Raw genomic sequence first — 12,285 nt, forward strand, 5'->3', positions numbered from 1 at the left:
AACGTCGGCAGTATTGACGGCAAAATAGGCTATAACAGGATATTTGGTTCTGTATTGACAGGTGCAATATTAGAAAATTGATAATTATTATTATATTTTTAAATGACATTTATATCTGCATTTATGTCAAAACCTAGAGACTTTCAAACATCAAAATGTCATTTATTAAATGTATTCGTGTCAAAATGACATATAAACATATTTTCCTATTCTATGTTGCCTGGAAACGCTTCCAACACGCTTGCGTGTCGCGTGAAAAATAGGCGTCGGTTCAGACATGACTCAGCAGATTACACCGCTGTCACAACCGAGTAAACAACCGAGTCTCTTGTTGTTCCATTCATTTGTCCGTCTCTGCAGTTAGAGATTTATGTTAGCGTCTTTGTGCCTTCTTCTTCTTATTTGCCTTCATTGATTGTTTACTTCCGGTACCGGCAGCCACGTGATAGAACGTCATCAACACGCCCGCTCGCTCGCTCTTCCTGTGCCGTTTTTTTTTTACTCTCTTATAATATTCAAATCTCTCTTTGTTTTTTACTATTCATGTATGTTCGAATTTAGAATATTCGTTGACAGCCCTCGCTCGCAGCACTCTGTACCCGGCTCAAAGTCACCTTTCATCGGGTAAACTTAACTACCAACTGTCGCTGATTCGGCGACATCTCACGGAGCTCTGTAGCCGGCGTCACGTTACCAGCCGGCGGACGCCTATTTTCGTACCATATTGTACGAACCCGTTCACGAGAATGCGTTGCTGTGTCAAGTAGGTCTAATAACTAAATCTGCTTTCATTTGTACAAGTACACCAGCACAAAAGTTAAACAAAACAACCAAGCAGTCACATAGAAAAAACCCAAAATACTCTATATTGGCAAGATATTGGCGTTTTATCTAAGGCCTCCTGCACACTGCCTGCGTGGCGTGTTCTAGGAGTTATTTTTGATCAGGATCTATCCTTCAACGCCGATCTAAAACAAACCTCAAGAACAGCCTTTTTTCATCTTCGTAACATTGCCAAAATTAGGAACATCCGGTCGCAAAACGATGCTGAAAAACTAGTCCATGCATTCGTTACTTCTAGTCTGGACTACCGTAATTCCTTACTATCACGATGCTCAAATAAGTCCCTTAAGACTCTCCAGCTGATCCAGAATGCTGCAGCGCGTGTTCTGACAAGAACTAAGAAAAGAGATCATATTTCTCCTGTATTAGCTTCTCTGCATTGGCTTCATGGAAAATCCAGGATTGAATTTAAAATCCTTCTCCTGACCTACAAAGCTCTAAACGGTCAAGCACCATCATATCTTGAAGAGCTCTTAGTACCTTACTGTCTCACTAGAGCACTACGCTCCCAGAATTCAGAGCTTCTTGTGGTTTCTAGAGTCTCTAAAAGTAGGATCGGAGCCAGAGCCTTCAGCTACCAGGCTCCTCTCCTGTGGAACCAGTTCCCAGTCTGGGTATTGGGGGCAGACACCATCACCATATTTAAGAATAAACTGAAAACACTCCTCTTTGATAAAGCTTATAGTTAGAGAGCGAGTAGAGTAGAGGGAGGCAGGCCAGTACAGCCCGATCCGGTTGGGGAGAGTTCTAGCCCGACCAGGCTCCTCTCTTAGTTAAGCTGTTATAGTTCTAGACTACGGGGGAAGTTCCTTCCTTCCTGTGACACACTGAGCTGCTCTCTCCTCTCTCTTTCCATGTGTTTCCATTTGTGTGTATCCATGTCCCAGAAATGCTCGTTACTAACCTAGCTCTGGGGAGTTTACTCTTGGTTGGAGCTGTCACTGTGGTCCAACGCTCTGCAACGCCCTCCAGTGTCCGGCGATGCTCTGCAGTGTCCGGCTGCGTCCTGCCAAGTGTCTGCGTCCTGCTACGTCTACTCGTGCTGTGCTGTGCCACGCTACATCCTGTAACGTCCTTCAGTGCCCTGCTATGACATGAACTACTACGACTACCATTGTGGTCACCGTTCCACTATCTTTATTACGACTATTATTGCCACATCATCAAGCCATGTTCATCACACCCCCAACCGGCACCGTCAGACACCGCCTACCAAGAGTCTGGGTCTGTCCGAGGTTTCTTCCTAAAAGGGAGTTTTTCCTCGCCACTGTCGCATTAGCCACTGCTAATGCTTGCTCTTGGGGGAATTACTGGAATTGTTGGGTCTTTGTAAATTATAGAGTGTGGTCTAGACCTACTCTATCTGTAAAGTGTCTCGAGATAACTCTTGTTATGATTTGATACTATAAATAAAACCCACATACTCAGCGCTGCTGCTCATCCCACAAATGCATGTTCCTTACAAATGACGCACCATTTGAAAGGGAACTAAACAGGCTTTCCAACAGTATAATATTTATTGCTAAAAAGCATTGTTACCACAGAGAAATAATCTACCAAACACAAATATCCTTACTTTTTGTGCTAAGTTTAAAAAACATCTTTTCGTATTCTATTATGCCTGGAAATGTTTCCAACAAGCTTGCGTGTCGCGTGAAAAATAGGCGTCGGTCCTATTTCTAGCATGCACGCGTTTTTGGCGCCGTGCGTATCACGCAGGCCGTGTGCAAGCTCTAACCTGTTAACATGGGAGCCGAAATAAAAACGGACACGCCACGCAGCTGACACGCTCACGCCACGCAGGCAGTGTGAAAGAGGCCTAAAGCTTTGACTTTACAGTCGACTGCCTCTCATGTGTTTTAAAGAGCAGCTGGGTTATAAAGTCCTCCATTATTTCAAATAAATCAACATCAAACATTCTGGAGGACAAGTTTGATTACAGTTGAATCAAAGTTTATGCTTTTCATTTTGAGGGCAACACAACCTAACTTTAGGGCTGGGCAATATATCAATATTATATCGACGCCGATATATGAGGCTAGATATCATCTTAAATGTTGTCGTCTTTTCCTGGTTTTAAAGGCTGCATTACAGTAAGTAATGTCATTTTCTGACCTTAGCAGACTTACCAGCTGTTTTATTATTTGCCTTTATCCACTTAGCCATTGTTTCGACATTATTGGTGAAAATTTATAGAGATGTTCCGATACCGATACCAGTATCGTTAATGCCTCTGTGAAACTTATCAGCGATTATGCGAAACTATGCACCGATCCGATACCAAGTGATTTGAAGCCCTGAAAAAAAATCTAATGACTGACTGTCAAACTAGACAATACAAGAAAGTTTTATGTCATTCATTCTCTGTCTGTATTTGTTCATGTTTCACAAAGGGTTTAACCTGAGCCAGACCGTACAACGATGATAGCAATCATATCACATCTGTACAGGGTTATACAGCTGTTAAAACGTAATATATTTTTCCTTTCGCACTGGTATCGGATCAGTACTCTGTATCGGCCGATATGCAAGTTCAGGTATCGAAAAATGGTAGCAAAAAATGGTATCGGAACATTTCTAGTTATTTATCAAAACTCTCAGTGTGTTGAAGGTGCTCTAAACGATGTCACGCGTTTTTTAGGCTACAAACTTTTTTGTCACATACAGCAAACATCTCCTCACTGTCCGCCAGCTGCCTGTCCCCTGAACGGTGTTTAGTGTTTTTAACCCCGAACGTCGACTTCCAGGCAGCGCGGCAATGGTTATGTTTAAGGTTGGGGTAAGGGTTAGCTGCCTGGAAGGTGACGTTGGAGGCTTAAAACACCATCGAGCCCCCTGAACACACTGTTCCCAGTGCCCAGGTTCCACAAACAGCAACAAAAACAAACTGCGCCAACCTGCACCACTAAACATAACAGTGTTCCAGCGTTCCAGCCAATAACCAACAAAAAGGATTTGGGGGTTAGTGCGCGGAAGCACGGAAAGGAGGGGGAGGGGACAGGATGAGGAGGGGGGAGGGCAGGGCGAGCTTGTTTGTTAGCCTCCGTTTTGTTTGACAATACTTCGAACGTCAACAAGAAGTGATGTAACCCAACATCGCTTAGAGCACCTTTAATATTTTGTGAAAGCACCAACATTTAATCCTATAATATAGACATTGATGTATTTGGTCCAAAATATTGTGATATATATTTTTTTTTTTCATTCATATCGCCCAGCTCTACCTAACTTGCTGTTTAGTTATGGCCGTCTGCCAGCTCAATGCCGTTTCCTGTCCTATCCATCCTGGTGGACTTGTCCTGGTATCAGAGCATTGCTCTCCAGCCCCGTCGCCGCCACCGCTGACGTGAACGGCTTGTTCGTCTCCAGGGAGATTTCGTGTTCGTCCTCAAGCTGGACGGCGGCGGGAAGCAGCAGCAGTCTGTTGCAGCTCCGAGAACCGTTGGAGATGATCGACACTTCGTCAAACTGCGCACTCATGTCCTCCAGGTGATTGGACCCGACGATGATGTTGCGTGGAAGGGGTTGCGTCGCCAGCAGCTGCGGCGCAGGGACCAGCGCCTCCTTGTGGAGCGTCGTGTCGTGGTGGTAGGAAACCAGCTCGTCGCTAAAGTTCACCGCTTCCACCGCGTTGTTGGAGCGCATCTGGTTGCAACCCAGGATGGTGGCGAAGGCGCGGCGGAAGTCGGCGTTGAAAGCGTAGATGACGGGGTTGAGTGAGGAGTTGGCCCAGCCGAACCACACGAAGACGGTGAAGGTGGTGTCGCTGACGCACGGCGGGTCGCAGAACGGGATGGTGCAGTTGAGGACGAAGAACGGCAGCCAGCAGAAGACGAACACGCCCATGATGATGGAGAGCGTCTTCAGGACTTTGGTTTCCTTCTTAAACGACGACTTGAGCGAGGCTTCGTCGTTGGGCCGGGAGTGCTGCTGCCACTGCTGCCGGTTCCGATTGGCGCCGTGGCCGTGGCTCTGCGCCTGCTCCGCCGCCCGCTCCAAAGACGTGATGCGGCGGATTTGGATCTGAGCGATCCGGAAGATGCGGGTGTAGGTGGCGATCATGATCACCACCGGGATGTAGAAGCTGATGAGTGAGGAAGAGATGGCGTAGGTTTTGTTCAGGTTGGCGACGCAGCTCTTGGCGTTGGCGTTGCTGCTGTTTGTGAAGTTCCTGCCTGCGTCGGCGGCAGCCATCATTTCCACCACCTCCGCCATCACATCAACTTCCTCTTCCACTTGGTGCCAGTTGAGCTGCACCGGGATGAAGGAGATGAGGATGGACAGCGACCACGCCACCCCGATCATGACAAACGCCACCCGCTGAGTCATCTTCTGCTCGTATTTGAAGGGGCTGGCGATGGCCCAGTAGCGGTCCACGCTGATGATGCACAGGTGCAAGATGGACGCTGTGGAGCACATGATGTCGAAGGCGATCCAGACGCCGCAGAAGCGCCCGAACAGCCACGTGCCGGTCACCTCTGTGATGGCTTCCCAGGGCATCACGAGCACCGCCACGAGCAGGTCCGACACGGCCAGCGAGATGACGAAGAAGTTGGTGACTTTGGAGCGCAGGTGGCGGAAGCGGACCACCGCGGCGCACACCAGCGTGTTCCCGAGCAGCGTGGACACGATGAGCAGGGACAGGACGCAGCCGACGAGGACGCGCAGTCCCCCGCCGCCTCTCCCGCTGCCTCCCCCGTCCTCCTCCTCTCCCTCTCCCACGCCGACCGGCCCGTCCAGCTCAGACAGAACTCGGGTGAAATTACTCCACGTCGTGTTTTCCATTTTCTCCCCCCTCCTTCCCCCCCACCCCCCCCACCACCCCAGCGCACGGATTAAAAAGTGCACAATAGGCGATTAATATCCACACGGGAAGGTGCGTCTCTTCTTCTCTGCGTCTCCTGACACACAAACCATCCTCTGATGTCTCAGTGAAGAAGAAAAAAACTCCAGTCCGAGTTGAGTGTCTCCACAGAGGGGGGGTAAAAAAGGTATCTGTCCCGTCTCTTTCAGTCCCAGTGTGCCTCCCGGTGCGCTGGACTCCGTTCTCTTTATGTGACGCTCGGACTCAGTCAGCTGGAAGCCTCTGCGGGGCTCGTTACCGCCTCAGCACAGGTAATAGATTACTGTCAGCCAATCCGGTGTAGAGCGTTTTAGCCTTGGATAAATAAATATATAAAAATATATAAAAATATATAAAAATAAAATACGTATATTCTGAGGAAAAGAGATGCTCTTGTGTGTTTCAGTGAGCGAGACTGAAAACAACCTCTAATTTAAAAGAAGTTAAATACGACTCTAAAAGGACTTTTTTTTTTTAACTGAATCTATGCAATTCTCTACAGTGGACATAGGTTTTCATTTGGACTAATTACTATATTATCATCATTATTACATGGATATGTGACAGGGTGTGCGGGAACTCCTCAGATAAAAGCAGAGGCTCAACACTCGGGTGGACATTTCAGAATCAAATGCAGAAATAAACAACGAATGAATGAATGCCTTTATTGTCATTGCATGCTCGCATACGACATTCTTCTGTGTCTCATGAAAGAAAACTGTTCCCATTCACTCTGCTCAAACACACACACACACACACACACACACACACACACACACACACACACACACACACTCCCAGAGACAGACAGTATCATTTTCTTTTATTATTATTATAAGCAGCTAGCTGGAATAAAAAAAGAAACATATTTTCCTGCCTCCTAAATCATTGTGTTTTTCTGCCCTCTCTCCTGGTCTGCTTTTATTACCGAAACTAGAGACTATAGAATAATAATAAGCCAATCAACTTCCACTCCATAGGAAATAAGCAACAAAACAACACTGCACTGACTGCGATCCTCTCTCCGCCCATATCCAACACACAGCGAAACACTTCAGCACCCAACATTTCAAAATAAAACCCTCCTCAACTAAAGAGAGTCAACATCATCACATTTCACAATGATTGCCTGTCACAGATGGACGCAGTCGTGCAGAAGCATCCCTTACATTTCAGAGCTTAAAGACCAAGGTTTTTCGAACAAAAAAATAACAATAAAATATAAAAACGCAATAAGTGCATAGCAGTATGCCAAAAAGGAAAAACAATATCCATAAAGTGTTACAAACAACATGTTCAATCTGTCAGAAAAGAAGAGGGACCTTGTTATTTTTCCCTCCCCTCATTTCACTTTAAATAGTTCCTGATGTATTTCGATCAGGAGAGACTTCGTCGCAGGTATGCAAAGATTTATTGTACATAAGCATAATATGAAATGTACAGAGTCTTTGGGGATTAGACTCCATCATTAAAAATATTTTAAAGGAGTAGAGAAGCCAGACATATCCCCCCCCCGCCCCTCCCCCTCCGATGGAGCCTAGACACTGGTGGTGGTGGAGAGGGAACCCGGAGACCAAACGAAGGAAGGACTCAGGTTGCCGTGGTTGATGATGCCCGGAGGTGGAAGGGGAGGAGACAAAAAAACAGCTCCTTCACTGGAACACTTTGACACTTTGATTACAGCACTTTATGAAAGACTCTAGACGCACTTTATGAGAGACTGTGTGTGTATATCGTGTGTATATCTGTGTGTGAGTGTATATGTGTGTGTGTCTGTGTGTGTTTGTGGGGGGGGGACTTGTTTTGGTGGAACTTGTGTACATTCTATTCTATTCTATTCCACATTCATTCAACAAGTAGTTTTAGTCGTTCAACACAAAACTCAGATTGGACAGATAGTCAATAATAGATCAAAGATCAAGTCTTTGACACTTAGAATTTCAATTTTGCTCAAAAGTGGAGATTTCAAACCCACTCCCCCTTTCCAACCCCCCCGATGTTGAACCCAAAGTTACGCCCTTGACAGTACTTGATCACTGCTACCTTGGGAGTAAAAGTAAAAGACTGCCTGTCCAAAAATCATAATTTTGTAATTGTAATTTCCCCACTGAAAATGAATCCCCACATAGATTCAATAATGCAGATTTTTCAGTTTATAACCAGAGAAAAGTTACATCAACTGTAGTCTAACTGTAGTGCAGTTAACCATAGTCCTCAGAAATCCACCAGAGGTTAGAACGCCAACACAAAGAAAGAGGAAGGGGACGGAAAATACATGCAGGCGGAATTTCCTGCAGCACCGGAGCAATCCCGGAAGTGGAAGGCGAAGGATATTTGTATTTTGTAATTTATTTATTTTAACAGGGACAGTGCACAAAAAAACATTATTGGATGTCTTGTGCCAGGTTGTAGCAAATTGCTAGTTTCTGGCTGTAGTCCCTCGGCAGGTAGATGGCACAACTAAATACAGACAAAGTATTTACAGTATACAATACAGATACATAAAGTCATAAAAATCTACAGACATTATTGTCCCCCTATCCCACCCCATCTAGAGCGGTCCACAGTGATGTGAAAAAGACACACAAAACCACCACAAAGGGACCCAAACCGACTACAAAGAGACACTAAATGACCACAGAGAGACAAGAGAACCCCAAAGCAAACAAAAATGGCCAAAAAGAGAGACAAACCGGCTACAAAGAGATGCAAAAACTAAAAAAAAAACACTAAAAGACATACAATGTATGGGGAAATATCATTTTTTTTAATTGAAAAACAACATTTTCTTGAGGAAGGACTCTTAAACCCCCTGGCCAAATACACGCACCTAAGTCTTCCACAAAGCTAGGGCAAACACTGCTGTAGTGTCTGGCCTTCAACCTAAAGAAATGATCTGACCATGGCAGATTGATTGCAATATATTATTTCACAGAAGACATTTTGACTAAAGCTCAGATGCAACCACCAGATGGCGCCAGCTGAACGCTGTCTTACATACTCCCAACACATGAAGTAGTTAGAGAAATGTTGCGGATATACACACTGAACCAAGGGCGCAGGTTTTGTTTCAACATTGGAAACATTGAAACTGGGGGGGGTCTGGTTCCTCAGCCAGAAAATTTTGAGCGTCAAACACTGCATTTCCTGCCCTCTGGTGAATTGTTATGCACCAATTTGTGCTTTTTCTGTATCAATTTATAGTGCAAATGTCTTAATTTATATAAAGGAAATGACTATACTCCTGTATTATTTAAAACGTTCTGCATATTCAAAGCATGTGATGTGAGCAACTTGAGATGTGCTCCCTTTTCTTCACTTTTTGGAAACATGCCTGTTGGATTTTGGGTTTAGCACTCCAACGAGAATCTCCATTGTTGAAGCACAATTCGGGCTGGGCAATATATCGTTACTATATCGACATCAGTATATGAGGCTAGATATCGTCTTAGATTTTGGTTATCCTAATACGGCACAAGTGTCGTCTCTTCCTGGTTTTAAAGGCAAGTGATGTCATGTTCTGAACTTACCAGACTGTTCCAGTTGTTCTATTATTTGTCTTTACCCACTTAGTCATTGTATCCACATTATTGGTGATTAGTTTTCAAAACTCTCATTGTGATAATATTGAGTGAAAGCACCAATTGTCAACCCTACAACATCGCCGCAATATCGACATCGATGTATTTGATCAAAAATATGGTGATGTTTGATTTCCACCGTCTCCCCAAGATCTTTGCGCAATCTACTTTTTCGACTCATGAAGTAGTTATTCTCAGTTACTCATTAAGGTAATTGTTGTCCTTTTCAAACTTTTATTAAAGATGATCTGATGAACACATGTTGTGGACATCGGCATACCGAAACTACTTATTACCACTGGATTTAAAGTGTTGTTGTTTTGCAGCTTTTCCACTGGCACAATTTCAGTTAATTTAGTTAACTTTAAGGGATCAAAACATTGATTTCAATGCTGCCCTCAAGCCTCAAATGAATCTGTCGTGACTTCCATAAACCCCGGAAACACGAATACCTGTTTGTCTGCCTGGAGATCAAAGTCAGTTCAACACCTTCACTTACTGCGTTTGTAGTTGTGAGACTCAGCGTGTGTGTGTGTGTGTGTGTGTGTGCGTGTGCGTGTGTGTGTGTGTGTGTGTCAGTCAGACTGTTTACCTGCACATACCTAAGCTGAACACTCTGCTTCTTCTTTTTTAACATCCCTAATTCTTTGTGGTTACTTCTGTACACTTAGTTTTTACATGCACTCACGTAACGTGTAACCTAACCGTGTGTGTGTATGTGTGTGTTGGCGTGCACTTTGCCGCGAGGTGAGGGCTCAGTCGTCTCTGACGCAGGCTGCCTGGACCACGCCCCGTCTCCTCCTCTCCGGTGGTTGAGCCCGGTGGCAGATCTGGCGGCGTCTGACGGTTCAACGGCGAGGTGAAGAGTTGAAACTTTTAATTACTGTTTTTGGCGCGACTGTTGAGGGGCGGGGACGGCTGCTTAGTGAGTGTGGGATGTTTGTGTAAGTGTGCGTGTGTACACTTTTTGTCTTTGCATGTTTATGCATGTGTTTTATGCAACACATTCTCGCTCCAAACTCATAAAATACTTGGTCAGTGTCTCTCAGCGTCAGATACCGACGCAAAAATCACTCTTCAGCGCTGTAAGATGACGTAGTATTAAAGGTAGCGAGTAGTATGAAAGACCGAAAATCTGCGTTAGGAGGCAGGTTGGGGTGGTGGATGTGTCAAACAACACAGGACTGTCCCCCAGGAGACCGCGGTTCGTGTCCCGTTCTTCTCCCACGTGTCAACGAAACGTACATTTTGTAACCCCAGCCACCATCTTTTTTCTAAACTGTCCCATTGGGAGCATGTCTATGTTCCCACAGTCCTATGTTCTTAGCCCCTAAGATCTTTTTCAAAAATTAGGCCCTATGTTCCCACATTTCCTTTTTCATAAATTTGTATCAGATTGTATCCCCCTTTCTCCCAATTTGGTAGCCAATTACACCCAACCTATTATCCAGTAGCAATGGACTACAGGTGGAATGTAACCCTAACCTTAACCCTAACATAGGGCCTAATTTTAAGAACAATCTTAGAAACGTGGGAACATAGGGCTGTGGGACCACTGGGCTGTGGGAACATAGGGCTGACCCCGTCCCGTTCTTGTCCCGCATTTCCGTTAAATGTACGTCCCGACCCAGAGCGTCAAAAACTGATGCCAAGAGTCCTGACCAAGCGCGTCTAAATATGACGCCAAAGGAGACTTTTTGGGTCAATAGCAAATGCGAAAAGGCACCTGACCAAGCGTCGCTTGCATCAACGTATATAGAAACTATGCGTGATATTAAAGAACAGTTTTTTACTGTGTTGCTAATGTGACTCAATCAACTCTGAAGAAATGTTTCTAGTCCCCTCTACAAACCACCTCCTACCTGCTGTTGAAGTGTGTGCATGTCAGCGTAGTGTGTGTACGAGTGCAGTCAATAAACGGTGAAGTTGAACTTGCGTAAACCTGACGGTGCGGCTGCATCTAAAGAGCGTCTCTCCGCCGGTCGGAGGCATCTCGCCGTAGGCATAATTTACAGGGGAAGCAGGTGTTACAACCCCCCCAATAATTAAAACTGGTCACTGCAACCCCCCTAGCCTGGCTCCTCAATTTTCATTTCCCTTCAGTACTCCGTCTGGGTTCGCGGTATATTCTTGGGTTTTCTCTGGCCAAATATTTGGCGGTCCAATCAGCGAACAGAGGGAGTGGCTGAGAATGATGACGTTGAGGTTGTGTATATCCAGAAGTTAAAGCCCAAGCAAGAACAATCTTTGCTGAGTTTTGTTGGTGGCCATGATGTTGTGGCCCTCCTCCCCACAGGGTTCGGGAAAGTTAGATTTTCCAGCTCGCTCCGTTAGTGGTGGAGGAGTTAAGCTAGCGATGCTAATGCTAAATATAAGCCAATAGTTGTCGGTCTCCCCTCTTGTTGCACATGCGCATGACATACGTCACAACCGTATAGGCAGCACGGTGGCTCAGTGGTTGGCACTTCTGCCTCACAGCAAGAAGGTTCTGGGTTAGAATCCAGGTTGTTCTAGGCCTTTCTGTGTGGAGTTTGCATGTTCTCCCCGTGTTTGCTCCGGGTGCTCCGGTTTCTTCCCACCATAAAGACATGCATGTTAGGTAATTAGGACTACAGTTGAAAATTAGCCGACTGGCTAACACTGGCGCATTTACAGAAATGTTGATTAATGTGCATTGTCCTAATCAAATAAACTTACAAACTTAAACCAAAGCGATTGGTTATGGCAGATCCAATAGTTTTAAACTTCAACAGAGTACCCGCCTTCAAGGAAGTTAACACTTGTCAATGGAGAGTGGCCAGACTCTCTGTACAAATGAAATGTACGAGAGTCTGGTAGGACCAGGCTAAACCCCCCCCAAACCTATTATAATTTCCTTTACATAAACAAAGGCATTTGCTCCATTAATTGATGCAGAAAAGGCACAAATTGTTGCAGAAAAAAATCATCAGAACGCAGGAGATGAAGTGTTTGATATGCTCATAATTTTTGCTCAAAAGTGGAGATTTCAACCCCCCC

At 45.2% G+C, this 12,285-nt stretch overlaps 1 protein-coding gene across 1 annotated transcript; it reads right to left on the minus strand.

Moving 5' to 3' along the window:
- Window positions 1-4,119: 4,119 nt before the first annotated feature.
- LOC144532090 (D(5)-like dopamine receptor) lies at window positions 4,120-5,529 on the minus strand. Its single transcript, XM_078272638.1, has one exon. The coding sequence runs from the start codon at window positions 5,341-5,343 to the stop codon at window positions 4,120-4,122; it is 1,224 nt and encodes a 407-aa protein (XP_078128764.1). The 5' UTR covers window positions 5,344-5,529.
- Between the last annotated feature and the right edge of the window lie 6,756 nt (window positions 5,530-12,285).

The sequence above is a fragment of the Sander vitreus genome, chromosome 17 (genome assembly GCF_031162955.1).
Source record: "Sander vitreus isolate 19-12246 chromosome 17, sanVit1, whole genome shotgun sequence".
Taxonomy (NCBI): domain Eukaryota; kingdom Metazoa; phylum Chordata; class Actinopteri; order Perciformes; family Percidae; genus Sander; species Sander vitreus.